This window comes from Sinohyriopsis cumingii, chromosome 5, assembly GCF_028554795.1.
Source record: "Sinohyriopsis cumingii isolate HCF-2022 chromosome 5, ASM2855479v2, whole genome shotgun sequence".
NCBI classification, from domain to species: domain Eukaryota; kingdom Metazoa; phylum Mollusca; class Bivalvia; order Unionida; family Unionidae; genus Sinohyriopsis; species Sinohyriopsis cumingii.
Genome location: NC_142965.1, coordinates 115689903 through 115715085, shown reverse-complemented (window position 1 = coordinate 115715085; position 25183 = coordinate 115689903). Strand labels below are relative to the sequence as shown.

Sequence of the window (25183 nt, the reverse complement as noted above, 5' to 3'; positions counted from 1 at the left end):
GGAACATGAAGACCAATGTGTGCAAGAAGCTAACAGATTTGGGCTAAAGTGGCATAGTTTGTTTTGTTTCTGATACGAGAAGCAAAGTACACCAATCCTTGGCAAGTAGATGGGAAACCTGAATAGACATCAAAGACTTTCTTATTTCAAGACACTCTGAGAAAAACTGTATGAAAATGCGTCAGTCTGTGATAGATTGCACCTTCACTTTATGATGTATCAAATAAACATGCACATGATGGACATATCTTGGAAGATGCAATACAGTGGTTTGACAACATTAACATTTAACTGGAAAATTGGTAATGATGCTGACTTTTATTTTGGTTGATTTAGATACCATTTTTCAACACATAAAATGCTATACATGGTAGCAAGAAAATCTGGTGGAGTATGAACCCAGGAAGAATCACCGACCCATGGGAAGCTACTGGCAAACTTTCTAACATACCCACATTGGCCGAGCCTGAGACTGATCCTTGTAATAGGTGAGACACGTAGTCATCGGTAAAGTTGGGTGCTTAAGCCACTCTGCCACCTGGGGCTTTGGATCACTGAGTGGCATTTAATTAATACAAACTAAAACTTGCAAAGGAATTTTTAAAAATCACAGTGAAAAGATTCTTATTTATTTGGCCCTTTTAGTTGACCAATCAGAATGCAGTATTCCATTTAGTATATTCTGTCATCTTGATGAGATAGTTCAGTCATGATCGGGGGTAGTTTAGTGTAGGAAAATGGTTTGGCATTATTCATTTGCAGAGAAGTGAGTTGACTGCACTTTATGCATCCAAAGTCCAATATTGTGGTAAAACGCCAGTTCTTTATTTTGGACCCGATTACCCATCTGTATTTGTACGGAATAAAGTCCATTGATATGGTCATTAATCTGAAAATGTTTTCATCATGTATATAAAAGCAACATTCAGTGGAACTTCAAGTGCAGTCAGCTGTGTACAAACAACTCAAGAAAAATAATTGGATGGAAAGAATCCTCTGTGAAAAACATATCTACAGTGACGCGCGTGTTTAGTTACAAACAAGAAATCCATTTCCAAAACTTAAATTGTGATATAAAAAGAAAACAACTCCCTGTAGATGCAAGATTTTTGTCCTCTTCCCCACACATGGTACAATTAATGTAAACTTTGTTAACTTTATTTACTGACTGTGATGAGCGCATATCTCCTTTGAAGATAATTTTAATCTCCAAAATCTATGTAGTGTGCAAAAAATGTACTGACTTTACCACTCTGGAAGTAGTTATAACTCTGTAATCTTTTCAAGTTCATCATTTCTTTTCCATGAGATTAAATAGTTGTAAAGTCACCATACATGACATTTGGACACGGAGTCATGCCATCAGTCCACTCACTTATATTGCAAAATACATCAGGCATTAAACATTTTGCTTCGGACATTTCACTTTTCAGTTCAAGTTTATTATGGTACTTCGTAGAAATGTAATGGCAGATGCACCAGTGGTGCTCAAAGCAGACTCAATTGATCCAAAGGGTGATAATTGAAACAAATGTCTATACTTGATGGTTTACACGAGGAAAAGCCACCCCCATGGAACAATTAAAGTTACTGCAACAATGATGGAAATAATAGTATCTGTATCTTTGCAATACTCACAGCAACATCCAACTCGCCACTCTTTCTCTTCTTCTTTTTCTCTCCTGAAAAAAAAAAAATCAATTAAAATAAAGCCAGTTTACAAAATGAAACCATAGTCTTCAAACTGGGAAAAAATATAAGCAGTTCTTTTTTGAAAGAATTAGTGACCTTTTTGGAAACATTTTACCATGCCATTTGGTTTGGTTTGTCGTTTTATTCCCCAGTAATGCACATCATTTGATACCATGGCAGAAGGAGAACAGAGCCATATGCAGGGATACAACATGGTAACCAGTCTGGGTGAATCCAATAGGATCTTAATCTGCATATATCTGACCACAATTCTGTCATCACTGTATTCAAGCAACTGAGCCACACTGGCTCAACCAAAATAACAAGCTGTCTTATTTGTCAGTACAAGGTGTACAGATCTTGCTGGCATGTAACTGTTGTGCACTGCCAATCAAATCGTGTTAAGCTAAGTACATTTCTTTAACAAAAGTAATACAAATATACTAATATTGAAGAGATATTTAGATAGCTTTGTTTCATTCAAGATTCTTATATTTTAAAACAATGAAAACCGAAAACACAATATTTACATGTTCTTGGTCATGGTTCCTCCACTTTTCTAAATATAAATTTCAGTCTTTTCCAGGATGAAATTAATTTTCTCAAGGTTAACATATAACTATTACTGAATGGAATTAAAGAACATTCTGGATTACAGAACATTAATTTTCTAAATTTGAAGACGTTTATCTTTCAAAACTCTACAAAACATACATGTCAGAAAAGATGATCACGTACTAAACTACAAAACGAGTCACACGATACAATTCGGACTATATTCCTAAAAATTGGCATTTAAAGCCATTTCAGTGTGCAGAATACAAATTCTAACTCTGTCCACCAGCATTATGTTGTTATGCAGAAACAACATAAAAAGCATAAATTATTGTTTCCTTTCAAAGCTGTAATTTTAAAGAATTCTTGAGCAATATATGTACATGTTATACAAAGTAATCATTTCCTATCACAGTATGAAAAAAAAAAACCCAATGAATGAAAAATATTAGAATCTTGTCTTGTAATGAAAAAAGTTTAACACTGAATTTGTGTGCCAATAAAATCTCAAGATTTTTCAACCAATCTAAACTCCTTAAGATGATTTGGTTAAAAATTCCATCATCTAAAGACATTTAAAAAGGGTTGATGTAAATTTTGACAAAAGACATTCATAATTATATATTGTTGTAAAAACGAGGACTGAATTTTCTGTAAAATTAACTTATCTTGCAGTTCAATAACCCAGTCCCCAAACCTATATAGATACACAGGCTCTTATCATTTCTAAATATATAATAAAAGGGATGACAATTTTCTATTTCTCCTGCATTGTATTTAAGATCTGAAACCAATGCTTCAAGCTACATGTCAGCTTGTAATAGTTTTGCACCAATGTTCAGCTCAGAGATTCAAAATTTTATAATCTGCGTTTTTTTCTGAATATTCTATCCCCATTTTTCACTTATGGACATTTAGGATGGTGTGGGTTCAGAGCAATTACATTAAAAAAAATTTGAATCTGCCGCCACCATAAGATAGCGTACCAGTGGGCCTAGCAAATTTAAGTTATATTGACCCCATGATTAGTTTACCCCCGAATCATGTGCCTGTGCCCGGTACTCACCACAGTTGGTCTTGTAAAAAATAGAGAATTTTGTGCAATTTTGTTTTTGCATTTTTATTACAACCAATATACAACTGTCATGTAATATTTTTGGAAGGCTGTGAGATTGTGAGTGCTCATGCAACTAGCAATCAAAATCTCGAGTACCAGCTCAAAATTCATCAATGCATTAGTTATATCGTATTGCTGCAGGTTAAAGACATAACAATTTCAATACTCAGAATTTCTGAGAAATAATAATCATTTTCATATAGATTTTATGCAGGTATAACTTGACTTATGAACGTTTAAGTTTGCTAACCCATCAGTAAGGCGGCCATATATGCTTTAACGTCACCATGTTGGCCTCTTGTGATTTCAGACTGGTTTTCATACCTTCCATATAAAAAAGATATGGATATCGCACTGTCCGTAAAACAAAGTCTACCAGACGAATCAAATCTACTGAACGTTTGGATTGTCTCAATAAATATATTTATGGCAAGCACCCAGATCATACATACTGCAACTGCATAATATTCTGTTTAGAACTCGATAAATTTAACTCAGGTTTGCATAATTGTTTCATAAAAGTTTTTCCAGACGTTCATCAATATTTGCAAAATTAAATAACTTTTCACGGTCAGGAAACAAATTATCTTTTCTCTCGCCTTTTTCCCCCGATAGCGTGGAAACCTGGTCGGTGTACATACAGGAATTATGATTTGTATGATTTTGATACCATTTCCTTTTCTCCTAGTTATAGCACTCATTGGCCGTGCTTTATTGGAGAGGTGTCATAAACGGCTGATCATTCCGAACTGAGATAATCTCCGGAACAGATGGTGCAAGTCGGTTTAATTCACATTATTCAGAAGTTAATGTAAATATACAATATAATGATGGTGAATACTTTTGATTATTTTCACTTTCATTCTGTGCATGTACTACTACAATTCTCTGATTATCACGTCTGTCGACAGTGACGCCATTAGATGAATTCAGCTATAAAAAAACTAATACCTATCAAAATCACATAAATTATATTTTGCTTTATATTATTCAAATAAAAACAAATCACAATGCCTGTGCGTACAGCTATATATACACATAGAACATGGAAGTAGGTGTGTATTTCTGTGTATTTCAATACTTATAGTAACTGCAAATTTAGTATTCCACAAAAAAAGCCGAAAATTTGAAAATTTAAAAGGGGAGTTCTCTACCAAAGTGGTCTCGAGGGCCAGTGCCCCTAATCTGGGGGTCCAAAAATGCATTTTACAATCATAATAAAACTGCTCCTGGAGCAACTTATCATGATATGTAATAAAATAATAATTTGAAAAATTAGTAACTTACCAACGTTTTTTTTTTAAAACTTTATTTAAATAATTTCACAACATTCATTTCACATGAATTTGTTCTTCAATAATATCGGTGCTTATTTCTTGTGCATGTCAGTGTTCACATCATAGTCAAGTCACAATAATTTCTCAATTTTTGCAGCAAAAATATTTTTCCCCATAATAAATCTGTAAAATAAGCATTCAAGAACATCAAATATATACAAATAATCCCATACATTTGCTCATCTTTTTCTCCAATGGACACAACCTGTTGATATGCCAGTTGCGCTCTTTTTGCAGCTATGGTAAAGATTTCTTTAGCTTTCCTTTTTTGGCTCAATGTGCAATTGTTTCTTTTCCTTCTAAATGACAGCATTTTGCCTTTCAATCCGGTGCTTGTATTGGTGACATGCAGTGCGCATATTCTGACAAGAGAGCTACATCTGTTCTCTCACGCAAGAAATCTTTCTTCTTATAGTAAATAATTGCACTTTCTCCAGATGCCTTCTGAGCTTCAATATGTATGCAGCTTCTTTTATAGGTGCTGTTCCAAACACTTCCAACCGTGATTACCGTAAAGCAGAGGTCACAATATGCCAGTCCTCTAGATAAGTTTTCTTATAAAGTGACCAACTAAATTTAGCTGACTTTTCACTCCAGCCATGCCCATGTTTTTTAAACCATTATCTAAACTTCTCAGGTCATTGTCTCTCTCAACAACTCAGGACACCATTTTTTGCAAGCACACATCTACTTTTTATTGCCATCAGTTTCCACTAAACAAAGATTCATTGGATAAATTTAAACTTTTGACTAATCAGAATACTCTTTACTTGAGTCGTGGGCTAACTAATATATGGAATGAATGGGGCAGAATAGTTTTTAAAAACCCGGATCAAAGATGATATAAAAAACGGACTATTTAAAAAAAATCAGATTCAAGTCAGAAGAAAAGTGGAATTCCGCTTTCAAACGGAGAAAAATCATGAATGAGAAACATGCCAAAATGGGCTCTAAAGTGCAAGATATTCCTGAAAATTTGTCTTGTCATTCTGATGTTAACTGACATCAGAACTCGCTACACCACACCGTTATTTGGGCAGTAAGAGCTCGACCACAAAACATAAATATCGTGGTCGATCTTATACTGTAGGAATAGAGTGAAGCACTGAAACCACTGTATGACATGCATATTGTCAGATTTTTGATACAAAATAAACGCCACCTGTAAGTCTGTTATACAAAGGTAACATATGGCACAATAATGAAATTCAAACCTGCTTGGCATGTCGATTAAACTACATCGTTGCGGTTACAGTGTAGTTTAAGTTTGGTAAACATTGCATCCTTATATTCCAAACTGAACATAAAGTCTCAGATTGTATTAAATGCGCACATAGCTCGACATAAATAGTACTATGTTTTGTCCCTTCAAGTCCAATGGACTTTCACGATCTTGTGTTTATTTTAAACTTAAAATGAACCGTGTCCAAAACACGTGGTCCATTTAAAACAGTTACAGCATGCATCTAAGAATAAATATCATGCACATATTTTCCATGCAACATAACTAGTTTAGGGTGCTTAACTGATTCTTAGCATATTAAACTTAATTTCGTATTAACTTTCTACGCAAAACTTTGCAATAATATTAAGTAATGATGCAGCATGTGTACCTGTGTCCGCCATCTTCGCAACTACACGTGCGAATGCGCGCGCCTGACGGAAATACAAGCACTAATGTGAAGATATACGCAGAGAGCCTAAAGTAATCAAAATGTAGACTCCGACCATACCCGATTATTATTTATTGTACTGCACTTACCATTGCCACTGAGAATACCGCAGGAGCACTGTAGTTAAAAGTAAATGAATTTGAGTTGGTGATCTACAATATTAGCATGCAATTATGCCATTTAAATACGAGTCAGGCAAAGACCCGGGAAAAATTCTTTCAAAGATGCGTCCAGAAATCATATCAACACTTTAGTGCATTTGTATCTCCGCGGTTAAGATAAACAATATGTTCCATGTGTATTTGATTATGTTCTTTAACGATGCATCCAAAAATATTTTTTTAAAAATCCATGGATTCATATATGTGGTCTTTTAGTCGTAAACCGTAAAGACGCTGAGATCATTAATAACAAGATAAACAAGGCTTTAGCATGTATCATTGAGACGTTGAAAAAAATTAACATATTTAGGACCAGGAAGGACTGTAAAACAAAGTTGAGCTTCACGTTTCCCCTTTTAACCATGTGTGTGGGTCGTGGGTCGAGTTACATTGCGATTCCATTATACAATCCGCGGCGTGCTGTAGTAATTATATAAAATTATCACGCTTCAAGAACATGGTATACGTGGCCGACTATCGTGTGTTTTGACTAGGATTTGCATTGTTATCCCTTTTGTTGGCCACTGCCTCTATTCCCCAATACTTTTGGCCATTTTAGCATAAAAGCCACCCTTGGACTACTAACATTAATAATTCACGAAAGTGAAGTGGCATAATCAGAGTCATGCATTGACTTGGAGCAGTAACTGACAAAAAACCGCGTATGACAAATTGTTTTTTGTGTTTACTCGACTTTTACGCGGCACCTTGTCTGTGTTCTGAATTTTCGGTGATTTTCCATTTCCGCCAACACAGTCTTGAATTCAGCCGAGCTAATTATTTTATTCTCGACTGAAACCGAATACAGTTTACTAATCGTCTTGAGACTACTTTGTGTCGCTTTAAGCAGTTCTGAATAGTCACATGACCGTGAATACAATCGTATCGAAATTAGTTTGCTAGCACCACCCGCGACAACGGATACTATTGATGTAGCCTGACAATAATTTCGATTGATGCTCTTATGAAAGTTCTCGTGGTTGCGATTCTAGTCACACGATGAGTTACAGTTGTTGCCGAGGCCAGCCCACAGATGGCATTTACAACCAAACAGCGCGGTTCTGCTGATGATTTCATCTCGCAGCTGTTGTTCCTCTTTGGTTATTTTTTCATTGGTTATTTTTTTCACGTCGGTAACTTGTGGGTCCATCATAGTTCGTCTATTAATAATATAATCTCCTAGTATAATTGCAAAAAAGACAGACCCTGTCCAGAACAACCAGCCTCACTTATACCAATTTACCCATCCTTACTAGCGCAAATGTCATGCAATTAAATTAAAAATTATCTCGGACTGAAGATTATATGTTTTCCAAAATTCTACGTTCCGGGGTCTATCACCTTTTTCATTAAAAATATACTAGTTGCACTTGTGCCTGGAGTATTTATAGGAGTGGGAAAATATTAGAGCAACTTCAAATTTCGGTAACCAGAAAACCAAACTAGCCATTCAAAATGCATTCCAAATGGTTCTTTTGTAGTCCAGCCACCAAACAGACATTGGAGAAATCTCGCAAAAGAACTTTAAGACCTTTGTTTTCACGGACCAAAAACAGAAAACAATAACAGTGGCAGGGTATGTACACGCAAAACAGGTAGTGCTGGAGGAGCATAAGTACCGCCAACCGATGACAACGACCAGAAATGAGACCGAGCAGTTCTTGCAACTATTTCCAATTTTGGATTTCGAGGTTGTCCAATATTTCGAACGGATATGCAGACAGACTGCAAAAGTGTCAGGCACGGCCTTATGATGTGCGGGGCCCAAAGCAGCAAAAGCGATGAGCGAGACCGGTGACAAAAAATTGCATTGCGGAGTTGCTGTCTCGCTTGGCGCTCAGCATTAAGAGGTTAGTGTTAGGAATAGTCGGCCTGGTGTCAAGATAATGTGACTGGGTGGGACATCATGCTACATGTCTGCGGCATGATGCCCCAGTGCTAGACATCACTATAAACTGTCACACTGCAGACATTGTAGCGAAATGACTGAAAAATTGTTAAAGCTACGTTTAAAATCCAAATCACACACACACACACACACACACACACACACACACACACACACACACTGCGGAGTTGCTTTTCTGAAAGCGCGGGTCCCAAAGCGGTTGCCTTGTTCGCCTTTCCTTAGGGTCGGACCTGACAACCACTGTTTTATTCGACTCTGCCAATGCAAGCTCGGTTTGATGGATCAGTCGTGTTGGTGAAGCGTGTCGTGTACTTGAGCGTTCACCAAACATGCACAAACTTATCGATTTCACATTAAAGTATGTTTAATATTTTACAAATGTCTATTAACATTTACTCAGCTCAACGGCACTGTCCTAATTTTAATCTGAACAGCTTTGCCACCGAAGTGGATTTGACCGAGTTTACTAGTCGTGTTCATCTTAGCGTTGATCCAAGTGAGCTTGTGGTTTTTGAAGATCAGACTGGTAAACTATAAACATCGAATGTGGACATTCAAGATAATATTGCCAGGGTAAAAGGCGCTGTAACCAAGAACCTGGCAGAGATCTCTGAAAATGGTGGAATCAGACTAGATTGATACAGCTGAGCCTGGTGTAAAAATGACGCATGGATGCAAAGACTACAGAGTTGTCCGCACCGCCTCGTGTAATAAGTTCATTTACTTCATTCTAAAAACTGCTAACCATCAAAGAAGAGGAAACAACCTATCATAAAATAATACATGGTCGAATTGTTTTTGATAACGTTAATGGTTTTAGTAACCTAAATCTCACATCTTAACGTAGACCAACAAGTTGTTCTCCACCTTCTTTTTTTTTTTTTTGACTGTCGGCGGAGACCAACGGTGGAAAGCACTAATTGTGCTGAAGCATCCGCGTGTGTATAAACCGGATGATCGGACCGCACGCTATTAATTAATACATTTATGTAGATTAACCTTTGTATCCAGACGGTAAGTATAATCCCTCTTCTAATGATCCACTGCGATAAATCCTTTAGAACACTCACTTTTTTAGTATAAATCACTGTCAGAACAGAACACCTGTGTATTCATCGGCTGTTGACGTCATATTTGAATTACCCACGCATGCGTGTAAAGCAGCATCACCACAAGGCAAGGGTAACGAGTGGAAACCGTCTAGCGAGGTATATATCACTGGGAACTGACTAATGCTTGGGTGGGAGCTGTGCCGTTACGGCATAAATTTAGGAGAGAGAGAAAGAGAGAGAGAGAGATGCGTCATGCCATACATGCGAGCTGTATTCAGATGTGAAAATATGCTACACATTAATAATATTAATATTAATTTATTATTATTACTAGTGGTAGTATTTTCAATCATATTTAATAACATTTACAATGGTGTAAATGGAAAGTTGACATACATACATATCTACAATTAATACTTGACATTACTTATAAGAAGAACATGATTATTATGATGAACATTATTAATAACATTTGCAATGGTATTTATGAATACATACATACATACATACATACATACATTATAAATTGACGTGTAAGTTAGCGATAATTTTGTTCATTTTGTCAAATTTGCGTGACAATTTGTTTATGTGTGAGATGTATATGTCTGTGTTCTTTATTCATGCTTCTGAGCGGAAATTCTGATAGGCTCTTATATATCTTCCAGGGATTTCTCTTAAAAGTTCCTCATCCTTCAGTACTTGTCTTTTTTTCAAATACACATCCACAGTTTCCACATTGCATTTCAAATGTCTTATTGGTAACAAAATAAATAAAACTTAAAAAGGTTACATAGATGAACTTTGATATTGAACAACACAATTAGCACTTATCTATGTAGTAATGCAGGTGAGTTTAACCCCAGACTCTTACTTACTTGAATTGAATTGGCCCCAAACTTTTACTTGTCTACGCTTTTATATGGACAAGAGACCAAAGAAGAAACAATATCCACTCAAATATGGGCTAGCTAGCACTTGGTATTGAAATCACGTGACCAAGCGCCACCTTGTCTGTCACTCTACATAGCCGCAAAGTAATAGCAATTGCCGTTTGGTTCGTTTTAATCAAGTAATATTTGGTAAAAAATGGAAGCTGAAGACATTATTCACATGTAAGAAAATGTCCTCAAAATAAACCGCAAGGACATATTTTCACTGAAATCTGAACAAGTTGCAGTTATGCGTGCTGTTTTGACCAAAAATGATTGCTTCGGACTTTTACCTACTGGATTTGGAAAGAGCATTTGTTACAGTCTTCTGCCACTTGTACTGGACATTGTAATCTCTCTCTCTCTCTCTCTCACACACACACATTCATTAAGCCAAATTGATAACATTATTTGATTAGACAAAATGCAAACCTTATCTATTTTTTTACAAATTAACATTAAAGCTTCTCTATCTCAAACACACACACGCATGCAAACGCATACAGCTTCAACACGTTACGACTGTGATTTTCGAATTTCCAACTTCGGTTAATCTGAAAATGTTATCTATATTTTGTGAGACAATACTTTAGTATGATAGTAATATTCTTCTTGTCCATTGTTTGTTTGTTTTTTCCACTCAGATTGAACCTACCAAGAGGCACATTTCCTTAGTGATTTCGCCTCTAGTAAGTCTCATCGCCGACCAGTGTCAAGATTTAGGCGAACATGGGATTTAGTGTGCCAGCCATCTCAAACGAGTTGAAAGGAGGTGAGATATCACGGACAGGTATTATTGTTTGAACAACATAAACCATGTTAATAATTGGATGCAATCCAGCAACATGCGTCTAAACATTCGTCAGAATTATAAATTGCGATAATTCCAGATGATTTGGATTCATAAAAGTTGACATTACAGAGCCAAAATCAGTCTGAAATATTAACTTATTTGTTTCTTAATATGTTCATGACTACAAAGTTCTTTATAAATTTTGTAAAACGATTACTCAACTTGTAAAGATTGTCTGACTAACTGTCGATTCTAAGAGTAAAATGCTTACACTTTGTTTGCTTGTTTTTCTTAAACTTTCTCTCCCACGTTCATAGATTTCATTGTGGAGAAGACACACACACACACACACACACACACACACACACATATATATATACACACACACACAGAGGTGACAGTCCTGGTCTGAATCTGTCTGTTATGCATCCCCGTGTCTACTTTACGTGACCTGTAAAATGGCTCGTTACTGGATATTTGTTTTTGAGTTGTAAATCACGAATGCGAGGTGTACTTGAGACATTGGTTTGTGACTTTAATTCCATGATATTTCTGTAACAACTATTATACAAACTTCTCAGTTTTGTCCCAAGTGTAGGAATGCGTGTGGAATAATAATAATAATAATAATACTAACAATAATAATAATATGCACTTGTCTCGCTTTTGATGGCAAATGGAAGAAGACAGAACCATATATTGCCTATGCAAAGGAAATAATATGGCTTGTATACAGCAAGACACCACATATCTGGGGCATCTGGGCAGGTTTTGAACCTGCGGTCTTTGTCTTACGAATCCAGCACACTAGATGAACTTTCCTTCTTCTCCAGTAAATGTTATATGAATTTCTCACATCTCCGATGGGTATGTATGTATGTATGCGTTTCGAAGCATATAACTGAGAAAATTGGACATTATGCACGAATGTTATTTATAATTCTCTTCTGACTATTCTGTTTATTTTGTTTTGCAACAATATGGTCATCATTATACGTTCTCAAGTCTAGCTTAATTCTGAAAAACATATATTCACTGATGGCATTGGCGCAAAAATACAAGAAGCAGTTAAAGTAACCATGTAAAGATTATCTTTTATATGAACAATATTGTGGTAACCTGGATGCAATGTATCACTTGCTTCTCATAATTGTCTTTGGCAAAATTATTTTAAAGTCTGTATTAACTTAGTAAACTGAATGGGTTTTCCCCCATAGTTCCATAATTTCTCCTAAAAATGACATTGCATATCATCTATACGGCGTAGCCAAAATCACTCAATGAACAAAATACAAACTTTAAGATGACGGCTTAAGGAGAATATTTATCTGTTCAGACGCTAAGTGGCAGGTCGAATCCTGACTTCTTGTAATAAATTGATATATAGGTTACACAGTCTAGTCCATTAACATTTTCTATTGTTTGTCCTGGACATTTGCTTTGGATTTGTTCAACTCATGAATTGCATAACACTGCCATATTTCTTGAACATTAATTATAATAAATTAACATCTTTACTCATCCTACAAGTTCATGGTAAAGTCCAGTATCGGTAGAATTAAATGATACATCCGATGTTTGTGACATTTATCCCATATTGTTGCAGCATAGGTCACTCTCAGCTTTAAAGCAGTAATAAGCTGATTGTCGGAGATTTCAAGCCTCTGTCATTAATAAAGAGTAGAGTCAAGGAATTGTCTTGGATCCCATTTCAATATTCAGTATTTGGTATAAAATATTTAAATATATGTTAATATAAGGCTGTCCACTTTTATCGCTCGTATGAAGAGCATCATTATCGATCCGAGTTTTGTTGCTGCAAAAATAATGAAATTGGTGTAAATGTTTTTGTGGAAAGGGGGAAACTTCCCATCAATCACCCTCAAAACATACACAAGAAACCTTTAGACACATCCTTTTGTACGATTTTCTAAATACAACCTATATTTTGAAGAAAAACGTATTTTTAGAATAATCAGATATACAATTTCTTCCACCCTTTTCGTTCTTATATAGACATGTGCAAACGTGCAATATTGGGGTCGAAGCCGGTAGAAATACATATTGGATATGACTGGTACAATGAGAGCATTTTGTGAGTGCCTTTGATTCCACTAAATAAATTAGTATGTAGAGTCATGTTTCAACTACAAATGTAATTAGTTGCTTTTTATTATAAAAGTGAACATCTATCAAATGTTACATTTTTTCACACCTTTGGAATGAATCAAGCAATTTATGTCTATAAATATATTCGCTTGAAAGAAATACAAGCTTGAAAATGGTTTTTCAACATCTAGGCACACGTCGTTTGGCATTAGATAGGAAACTTACAAGTTAAGTAATTACATGAAAAAACAGTTTAGTCAAATATCTTATCCTATTTTTATTCTTTCCAAAAATAGATTCTAGAAAGTAAACAATATTCATACTGTAGTATGACATATACATACATATATTATTCAACAGCTGTTTGTTTAATTGTTTATACTCTTCTGTTCTTAACGAAATATTCAAAAAGGACTGTCAAGCAAGGTACATGTACATGCTGTTAAAAATTAAATGGTAGTGTAAAATGTTAATGCAAAATGCTTATTTGTAAAAAGAATAAAGAGAGATTATATAAAATGTTTTATTTACTGCTAATGAATATGACAATATGACAATTGCTACATGTTGATCACAAAGCATTATCTTCATTTTTTCATTCTCGTAAAGTAATCAACTATTTATTATAAAATGATTAACACTTATCAAAATAGCACAAGCCGACAAGCAACTGTGAACATGTCATATAACACTCACTGGAGAACAGCTGCATCCTTTTGGAGTAACAAACTTGTGGAAACTTTGTTTTCATTCTCCTAATCCAAATGCCACCTAACGTAAATCATAAAATATCAACAAGCATAAAACGGAAACAGATTTAAGGCACTATTTGTGTTCTGATCAAAACATTGTTCACAATCAATTTTCAGAAGAAGAAAAAATAGAAAAAATCCCCATAAATATTCGAATGTTTAAGCTATACTTGCCGACCAAACCTAGATGGGTAGCTGTACCAGACACCATTTTTGTTAGTGCAAAACTGCAAAGTGAGTAGAGGAATCTGTGAAACGTTGTACCCATTTGATTACACCATGTGTTTGAATAAAACGATCTTAATTCATCCTGTTTGTGCTCACATAGTTCAATAGAACGTGTTAGCACACTTTGCCTTTGGTAAACGTATTATTTTGTACTGATGTGGTAAATTCTTTTGCAAAAATGCTGAGGTTAATGATATGCTAAAGTTTAAGGATGCAATAACAATTTGTTTTTAGGTAATATGATATAGGAACTGTGTAAATATATAGATATCCGAACAAAATAATCAAGCATCACTAATCATCCAAAATGATATACTTTAGTCAAAATAGAAAATATAAATTTTGTTCTTGCAAAAAAGAGTGATTCATTTTATCATTCAATATACATCATACAAACAAATGATTTTATTCCTTAAACGTGTTGATGCTATAAACAAGCTAGAACATGTATATTCTTCTAAAGAAGAAGCACAGAAGATCGCACCTCTCCCCCATGAGCATAAACTGAAAATGGTAAGATACTGACTCACTTTTGCCCATCAGGCAATATGAACTTCAAAACAAATATTAAAAAGAGAGATTTGTTTTTAATAAAACCAAATATTAAAAACAGTGGTTTGTTTAAAAGTATGATGTTTCTATTACAAAAAAGGCTTGACATCATGATGCGGTTGAAATATTCATTGGCATTATAGTACGTTTGAATCGAGATTAATCTTTCAAGTAATGTCATAAATTAAATTTTAAATAATAGCTAAATCTTTCTTTTTGAAGCATAAGTATTATAAATATATTATGATTCAATTTCGAACTTTATACATTCCATCTATCAAATGTAACAAGTATAACAGTTAGCAGTAAACAGCTGCAAATTGTGTTATGAACAATTCTAGTACAGACATTATCTTAATCATTTTATGCTACTGATATAAACAAAGCTCACATTGTTCTTTCTGGTACCATATTCAATTTGCACACACGCCTTATTAACCGGAACACTTCTGCTGGATAAAATCTAATAAAGATCATCATTTACCGAATGCATATTTGTTGATCATATTATGCTTCATGGGAGGCTGGCGGATGCTAAAACTGATTTCTGATCTGGACTGTTCCAAACATAGGTAATTGGAATCTTACTCGTTTTATAGGGCCATCCTTTCTGATATCATTAATGAGTGCTGGTTATAATCTTAACCCCCAAAAATGTATCCAAATATTAATTTCTTAACTGTTACTTCAAGTATGGCAAGAATCCTTTTTAATTAAACAGTGTTCATATTATATCAAATTTGGCAAGACTCTATATTCATTGCACCGTGAGTGTATTACATCAAATATGATTATATTTTAAGTGCACAGTATGTGTCTTACATCAAATATGGCAGTAATGTATTTTAAGTGTAAGGTACGGCTATTACGTCAAAGATGGCAAACATTATTTATTAAGTGCACAGTACAGGTATTAATCATATATCGGAATCAAGTTTCTTTGAATTGCACATTACGGGAAAGCGTTATTATATTTGAAGTGCCCATTATGGCATTATATAAAATATGTTGAGTAAGTTCTTAGGGAAGGCTGGTTCTCTAGATGTTATATTTTCGCAATGTACACAGCTACAAGATCCTAAGTGTATACATCTGTTTTCACTAACTGCATACAATGAAACCAATGCGCGGCATCTCTTTTCACAAGTCATACAAACTAACGCAAATATAAAGCTTACAATGCTATGCAATAATTGCAGTCTGCACTGGATCTTAACTGCAAGGATTACACCTCAGCAAAACAAAAAGATGTGAACACTTTCTACCCACGCTAATAATATTTTATTTTTTCTCCATTTAATTGTTTTATTTTGTTCTTTACTTCCACGTTATTACATTCTATTTCCTGAAACAGATATGTCACAAACTTTAACATTTGAGTGAATAAACGAAACATAACGATAACTGATGACTAATAATTTATTCACTACTGAAAAAGTGTAAATCATTTATCTAATGAAGCAAACAGAAGCATATGCAATGCGTCATCAAATTCAAGCACTACATAATCTGAATAATAAACACATATTTTATGTTTTAAATGAATGAATGTTGTATCTGCTGTTCTTTACATTTGCTTACAGATAGTAATGTGAGTCACACTAATACAAAAATCTAGGTATTCACATTCATCAGCTAGATTTAAGAACGTACAGAAGGTTAACAAGGAGGATACTGTCTGCATGTCGAACCCTGATCAAAGCATTGTCTTAAGAACCTAAATCAAACCGTAACAGTCTGCTAACACAACTGCTGCCAGAAAAACGACTGCTGTGTCAGGTTTCCCGCTAGCATGAAGTTAACCATAATATAGAGAGAACAGAAAATATAACGGACAATCAGAAAACATTTAAATAGTCATGTCTGTCACCAAAAAGGGAACTGAGCAATCGTTATAAGAGCAGATGTTCATATAGAATATTCCTTTTCTTTTCATGCCCAAGCACATACATTCCCATGCACTTATTTGTGATACAAATTGTACCGGAGGCGTGCGTGTTTTATTTTCTCTATATGCTAATTATTACGTCGGCAGTTACTCGTCTTATCCAGATTATGCAGTGTTTTCATTCACATTTTCATCGTCTACATATTAAAAAAATTCTCTATATATTCAATCTTGATACATATGTACCCTTCAGCTGGATTATAAGCATAAGAAAGCTTGCGCCTCAATCATCATCACAACTTGTTCCATGATAACATTAAATCATCATTGCAAACCAGGACAATCCAAGTAGAACTACTCCTACTATAGGGGTGATTTTGTTTATCTTGGTCTTTGCTGTCAGTGCATGATAGTAACAGCTTCCTGAGAATGTGATGATTCCACCAACCATCAGTAGGCTCACCTGAAATGATACCAGTACAAAAGCATGTTTAATGAAAGTAATTTTCTTCCTGATTTGCAAAATGTTGAACTTTGATTGCACTGATTCTTGATTATTCTCACCAGTTAGACAAAGGCGATAACAGGTGTAAAGGCGTAATATGTACCAATACATTAGTTACTTCCATTAAAAAGTGAAAAGTATCTGAAAAGATCGAACTCTCATTATGCCAATAACAACTGCAATTATTAAACATACTTCTAGCTGATTCTCAACGACAAATATGTGTAAAATCTTATAAGAAATACAAAGTTCAATTTACAAACAGTCAGCATTAAAAACGTTTTGGGGGATACTACGGACAATAAAGGTTAATGATAAAATAATTTTGATTTTTATGGATCAAACATGTTTACATTAATGTTTTAAAGCTTTGAGGATACAACAGACAGAACAATATATGCTTGTTTCTTACATACATGTATTACTAGATATTTTTTCTGATTCAACGGAACAAACGAGTTTGATAAACAGTGCAGGTAAATTAATGCGTCAGAGTGAGAATATTCATAAGCGATATCAAACAGATTAATTCCTTCCGGCTCAAAAAATGAATGCAGTTTCAAATCTATTACATATCTGAAATTTGTTTGCTGTACAATATGATTGAAATTCAGAACAAATTGATATTTATAACAGCTCGGGTGACTGCATTTAAAAATGTTGATGAAAGGATATCAAAGAAGTCACCTAAGGTATTGCAATACGGATCATGCTTATGATACTGATATATCAATTGAACAGCTCTATCAAGCATGTAAACTTAAATGGGTATGAGAACACCTTATAATAAACAACATAATACATCAAAATGGTACTACAATGCAATGAAATTATATCCAAGGCCAAACCTGTCTTATAACAGGAGCAATGATATAATAAAGGGCCTTACAGTGAGGGAGTGCTGTACTGTAATTATATGGTAAGAGGTTATATACATTGATGAGAACTGACTATGATAAACATTGTGATATTGTGGGAAATACGAATCATGCCAACCGCACTTACTGCCTATTAGAGGTGTAGCTCAGTATATTTACAGTATGTTAGTGGTGGAATATTTTGTTCATGCAGTGTCTATTATATAACGGAAAGTTTGGTGACGCCATCCTTGTTCCAGAACCACGGTAAATTTATATGATTACAAGAGGGATTGATTGAACAATCAAATGTATGACTTACAAATATTATGTGTGATTTTCCGGTATCAGACTAATGTTTTGACACAATAGTATTTCACATCAGTATTAATCCTATGTCATTATAGAACACACTATGTGAATTCCACAATCGCATATCCAGGTAAAGACTTAGTGCATGACATATGGAGTCATTCATCTGATGGCAGATACATACAATTTATGATGCACAAAATGTATTTTGGAATTTGACTGAAAAAATCTTGAGTGTCAGAAACCAATGTATGCGATAAGTAAGAAAGAAAATCTTCAACACGCGTGGATCGGATACTACAGAAATTTAATTCTTCAAACATAAAGATATGCAGGTTCTATTCTACAATGAATGGTTGTAGGATTAACACTAATTTCTCAAATAATCAAGCGCATGGATGACACATTTGCCTATAACTTTTAACATGTTTTATTAAAGCCCACATATTCATAATAATGCCCCCCTTTTTCCAAACGGAGGGAGCCATTTCCTCATCTAAATATTAAGTTCTAGAATTAATCCGATAAATTGTCCACGTAGTATGATGTGACTTCAGATTGTTTTTATACATCAACTGTATCAATTTAAAGTGAAATTTTATCGTTGTACGAAAGAGTCATCAAATGTTTGCGCTCCCCAGGAGAGGATCATCTTCGGCGCATTCACCCGAGAAAATGACCACAAACTCTGCGAATTGGTGAAGGTATCACCCGCTCCTAAAAACCCGGTGACAATTGTCTTTTATTTGTCAAATTAAGACATACCAGACGCGGATTCTTTGTCAGCGGCACAGCTAGCAATACAGCTGAATGTATTAAATGCACAATGCTTCCACATGCAAATATCTGCAAGAAGAAAGAAAAAAATAGACAACATTTATGTGCCCATTCCTGGGATGTAATTAGACAAAATTTAGCTCTTTACATCAGGTAATGAATGACTATATATAAGGCAATGTATGACTCTCTCTCTCTCTCTCTCTCTCTCTCTATGGTTTCAAAACCATTCGCGAATTATATATTCTAAAATTCATTCCTTGTCATACATTTTACAACAATGCTTTTGTAATCACCTATTTAAAACCTTTCTTCATAACCAATGTATATCTCTTGTTTTTAAACTGATTAACATCTTATGAATTTCGCTAACATTTCATGCACTGAAAGATTTCACAAATGTGCCAAAACTATCTATTACATGAAATTCTGAAAAACCGAGCAAAATAAACAAATTACACTTTACCACAGTTAAGAAGTTTTTTCTACAATCTCAGATGATAGTTTAACACACTTTAATAACAAAATATCAATCTAAGCAAAACTGCAAAACAGATGACCTTAACACAAAGATCATATGGATTGAGGGTTCATGTTGCATAATAAGTTGACTTAGCTTAATAATATGCTCGGGAATATAGACTTGAACCAAACTTTAAGAACCCATGGTTAAAGGGGCGAGTGAACATGGCATGGAACTTTACTATCATGAGTGTCCATCAATGATCGATGAGCCTAATTAGTACAATGTCTACATAGATACACCTGGTAGCACTACATGCTTTATTTCCGATAATGAACACTAGCATGATAATATTTCGATGTTCTGTTTCAAAGAGAGAATTCTTGTTCAATTTATAATATGCTTGTTTGACAGCTATCACAATCTGTTTATTATGTACAAGTATTCCTGTGGTAAGTCTCAGTGGAAACGTCCAAACATGGCCCATTTCTAACATCGATATTGTTTTATAACAAAATAACATGATAAGATAAAGATTGTCTTGGACAAAGGAATTTGCCACCCAGAATATATATATATATATATATATATATATATATATATATATATATATATATATATATATATATATATATATATATATAACCTGTTCATTTGTTGAACTATGAAAGCTAAAAGATAATCCATATTTTCTTTAAATATCCTTGACCCCGTCTCAACACTAACATTCAAAGTACGGCGATCAGTGCCATAAATATGTAATGGATACAAATTAATTATACTGGAATTTAATGACAGAAGACTTATTTTAAACTCCGATTATAGGCATCAATGCCAAGCTAACAACATCAAAAATGAGGATACCTTGTCACCGAAAATGCGAAAAATACAAGTCCTAGTTGAAGTCACTTGTCAGAGATAGAGATGTCATCTTCATCATGAACAAACATGAAACCTTTTTTTTAAATGGAGAAGAGAAGTACATATAATAACCTGCATACATGTTTAGGCTCGAATAAACAGTAACACATGAAGGAGTGAAAACAGCAAGCTTTGAAAAATATGATAATTTATTTACCTGGAAAAATTCTGAAAATGAAAATATATGAACTTACGGTTTCCAGAATCAAATTCAAAAATAATCCAAGAATAATCCAAGAATAAAATTTTAGAAGTCCTAATATTGAAATGTTCTAATGACTCCGAGTCCCGACAAAGAATCCAAGATGGAAGGCGATGACGTATGCTGTAACCTGTACTGTATTGAAGTCTACAGTTCCTTGTAGAAACACAATATTTAATCCTCCGGTTTTTTGGAAATCCCAAATAAAATTTTTAAGAAATGTCTCTGTTCAAGAATTCTGTATGAATACAATAATATTTCCAGAGAAACGAATTAATCATTTAAAGTCCAAATAATCTGAAGAAAAATTAATACATGACTCTAAAACTCAAAAACTAGTCAACAGAAGAAAACAACTTGATATCAAGTGTTTAAAAGCCCCAAAATTCTGAGATCTCTCTCTCTAAACATTACTAAGTATTTCGCAATTTTGGAAATGCCTAATTGCGAAATAGAGGATCACGTGATCATGTTGACATATAAAAAAAATCACTTAACCACTGTATGTCATTGACAAGAACCAATCATTTTACTCCAAGAATAAAAGTTGTTAACTTGACCCTCAAGCAAGGCCAGGAACTAAGTCAAAAATAGAAACAATTCTTCTGTTATTAGGTATTTATGGAAAGATTCATGTCAAACTAAATTTTATGGAAAATATCGAATTCCTAGTAAACAAAATTACATTACATTGACATGTAAAGAAAATATAAATATTCCCAAACCCACAAACAATCAAATCAAATCAAACACAAATTAAATCAAATATAAATTAAATCAAATATACGTAACAGCTGTTTTTAAAGCTGCCTTTTTATAACATCTTGAGTGAACCCACCTGTTAGGGTAAGCGAAACAGTTTCATATCCCACACGTTGACTATGCAATCACCAGTCTTTGAGTACAGGCAAACGTTCTTAAGTTTATGTTACAACCTAATTTTTTACTACTTGATGAAATTCAAAAAAATGTTGACTATTTTAATTATGTAAGAGCCACGAAACAAAGATGTTCAGAAAAGTGAAGGGTCCAAGCATATACAAACCTTCTTTAAATCTTCTGTATCTTTATTTGCTGCTCGTGCAGAAAATGCTATAAAGAGCAAAGAAGATCAATTTTAATTTGAATTTCATGTCAGGTATGCAGCAACAGTATTAAACATCTGTATATGTATATGTATATATATTCATTCGTCAGGTATTACTCCTTATTATTTGTTTCCAAATATCAACTTGATGAAATGGCAAAGCCTTTGAAAATTTTAACATAAACCAATGACCGAAATGGGCCTGAAATTAATCGTTGTCCGACATCTACCTAAAAGCAAATAAGAGAGCAGTTCGCCATAGCATTTGCATCAGCATACTGCTTTCTGTTAGAATAACTTCTAATGCTGTTGATTATATTTGCTATGTATGAAAACACATTTTTCAAGACTGCTCTGGTTCTTATACCTCCATTTATATATAATGGTCCATATTAAAAGTCTTCTATGCCTGGACGTTTTTTAAGAGTTAAGCATTTATTTTAGAACAAAGTATGTAAATAATTTATAGTAATTTTAAATTGTCTTTAAGCTTGAACTCATTCTGTCATATTTGGTCAAATTCTGTTAAGCAGCTTTCTGGAATTTATTCTGTTTAAATTAGCATCGGTTATATTTCAATTGCATATTGATTGGCATCATTTCTACAAACTTACAAACACTTCACGCTAAGATGATTTCTGTCATAATGGGTCGAATTCCTTTGAGTGGTTTATGGCAAATAATTCAAAAGTTTTCTATACTTAGCAATGGTGGCCATATCGAATGCCAAATCATTTATAAAAATATCACACTGAATACAAAATAAGAATACTGATATGCCATAGTTGTACTGACTGAAACACACAAGAAGTATGCAACACTGTGCAGTCATTTACTGGTTACATGTACCACAATGAAATCGAAATGATTGCGAAGATAAGACAGCTCGAATTGGCTCTGCCCTGTCACAAAATTATCAATTACCGACAATATTATCATTCAGTGCATTGGATGTGGGAGAAAGAAACGAAGACATTTACTCAAAATCAATGTGGAACGGATGGTCATGACACGTAAAGGAGCATAAACGACAGTAGTCTCTTGAGAACTATTATCAGACGGAAATAGGAAATGGTGCCCCCATTGACACTTTTAACCAAGGGATAGATACGATGTGATAAGTACAAATATGATTCCATTTATAACATAATTATTTTTCTTTATTTGCAACTGAATGCAGATCAGCAATATTTGTATTGAACTGAATGCCATTCATAGCAGGACGCTTTCTGTCAACTTATGTAAAAAGATCATTTTTAATTTTTTTTTATTCTTACACATGGTGGCCTTATCTGATTGTAGAACAACATCATACATGCAAACTTTTAGAGCCCTCATACCAGGACGCTTTCTGCTAAAATTGGACAAATCTGTTGAGGGATTTTGTTGCAGTCGTTTAATGGGTTCTTCTATTTGTAGTAAGAGCTGTAGTATTTGAAGGCAGATTAGCATAAATAGAACAAAATCTAAAGACCTTTCGAGCACTTTGTGAAAATAACAACTGTGAATAGATGACATGCGAAGGATGATTTACAGCCAGGTGATATAAACGTTCTTAAGTGTATGCTTCAAGCCTCTTTTACTGCTTACTTATGAATTGTGCTAGTGTTCGTAGGTCTGTGAAGTATATCACCGGTGGATATAAGACCATAGATTATGTAACTGAAGATTATGTAACAGAGTTAATATATTCGGGAACTATTTATAACATGCTGGCATTGCATATTTTGCATTGGATGTCAGCTCTGACCCAGTTTCTTGAAAATTCAATTTCAGGTAAGGCGCGTCAGTTAAAAGTTTCAAAAATATTTTTAAGACGGTTTAAATGTTGATTGTGAAAAATGGTATCAGTTGAGCGTATATTTGGCCGATTAAGGAGATCAAATGCAGTTTGAACATTTCGTCGTTTCTTTGTTCGCCTTAAAGCGCTTGCTAAGGTTATAATAAGGCCAGACACACAAGACTTGGTATTCTGCTTTACGTTAATGCTCATAATTCTACGCGAGAATTTATCACGTGAGTACAAGGTATGGTGTAAGAATGGACCTGTTTTGTCCAATGTTAATTTCCAAATGCTGCTTGAGCTATTCTCCCTCGCTTGAACATAGCTAAACATACCACCATCTAATCAACCTACAAAAATTTAAATAAACACACATTCATGGTTCTGTTTGTATATAAAAAATTGCAAGAGTTTCGAACTTAGTAAAACCCATGTATTAATAATAATAATAATAATAATAATAATATAAGACACCTGTTTGCGATACTGAAAATAAAACGCTAAAGTAATATGGCGGAAGGTGAGTTGCTCTGCCAGTGATTTCCTCCCGATCTGGCTTTGGCCAACATGACCCTACACCTTTGTAAAATCAGTTAATATTACTGACATTACTGTAGCTCAGCTCAAATAAACCCATTTTGTATTGTACATCTGCATTAAATTAAAATAACTTGTACCGTTGACTCCATAGGCTGCAATCATGACAGCTGTAGTACCAGAGAGTCCGGCGAATATTCGACAGCTGCGGTACGCCAGAATTTCCACCCTTATTTGGTTTTCGCTGGTTTTAAAGTAGAGGGATATGTCGCGCAATAGGTCAAGTGCAGACTTCGAAACATCGAAGCCTGGGTCAACGTTGTGCACTGGCTCCAGTTTCATTTTAAACCAGTTATATATTATGGAATGTCAAACACCAAGGTCAACAAATTTTGACTGTCTATCCAATAAAGTTAGGCTCTACAGTTTCGAACTATCCATCCGGGTTTACTTTTACAGAAGAATTTCTCCGATTTGAATGCTACCTTGTATATCTTAGATACTGTTAAAACAACTTTGCATTCTATTTGTTTTGGTGTCTGATTGAAGGGAGTGATTTGGGTTATAGAGTTCGCCCCCGAAAGACTGCTAGCTCCGCGTGATCATTTTCTCTTCCTGGTCATCAATGATAGATTGAAATGAAAAACGAGTCGATAACCTTTTATTACACTTTGTAAATTGTATAAAAATGCATTATAGTTTTAGAAGTTAGTACTGTCTGCCCTTGAAAAATTTGTTTACCATTTTTAGATTACTACTAAAGATTATTTACTTTGGACTAGTTTAGGGTAATTTTTCGAGCACATGGCAGCAGCCATATTATTAACTGTCTTCTTTAGACACTGCTAGATAGTGCATAGTTTCCAAAATGATCAATATAACGAAACGTTATTCAGGGTACATGAAAGCAACAGATGTATATCAACATTCTCTCCATTGTGCATGTTACCAGTGCAAGCAACTTCACTTTTTGCCGCTTCCTCTCTCAGAAA

The 25183-nt window shown here is 34.3% G+C and overlaps 2 protein-coding genes across 2 annotated transcripts in view; both read right to left on the bottom strand.

Moving 5' to 3' along the window:
- Nucleotides 1-6357, bottom strand: part of LOC149800033 (H/ACA ribonucleoprotein complex subunit DKC1-like) — a 51083-nt gene extending 44726 nt beyond the window's left edge. The window contains exons 1-2 of the mRNA XM_089959554.1: nt 6315-6357; nt 1639-1682 (exon numbers count right to left, since the gene is read on the bottom strand). Of these exons, the coding sequence (XP_089815680.1) occupies nt 1639-1682; nt 6315-6327 (57 nt within the window). The 5' untranslated portion in view covers nt 6328-6357. The remainder of the gene's footprint in view (nt 1-1638; nt 1683-6314) is intronic.
- A 7479-nt stretch (nt 6358-13836) lies between these two features.
- LOC149800032 (transmembrane protein 256 homolog) lies at nt 13837-24603 on the bottom strand. Its single transcript, XM_089959553.1, has 4 exons — nt 24332-24603; nt 21830-21876; nt 19187-19267; nt 13837-17210 (listed from the first exon to the last, which is right to left on the bottom strand). The coding sequence occupies exons 1-4, from the start codon at nt 24531-24533 to the stop codon at nt 17064-17066; spliced, it is 477 nt and encodes a 158-aa protein (XP_089815679.1). The 5' UTR covers nt 24534-24603; the 3' UTR covers nt 13837-17063.
- Nucleotides 24604-25183: the final 580 nt, after the last annotated feature.

Excerpts from the sequence above, each read along its gene's own strand:
- LOC149800032 (XM_089959553.1), bottom strand. The coding sequence starts at position 24,533 with ATGAAACTGGAGCCAGTGCACAACGTTGACCCAGGCTTCGATGTTTCG. Across the intron at positions 21,877-24,331 it reads TGCAGCCTATGGAGTCAACG|CATTTTCTGCACGAGCAGCA; the intron begins GTACAAGTTATT and ends TGCTCTTTATAG. Across the intron at positions 19,268-21,829 it reads ATACAGAAGATTTAAAGAAG|ATATTTGCATGTGGAAGCAT; the intron begins GTTTGTATATGC and ends TTCTTCTTGCAG.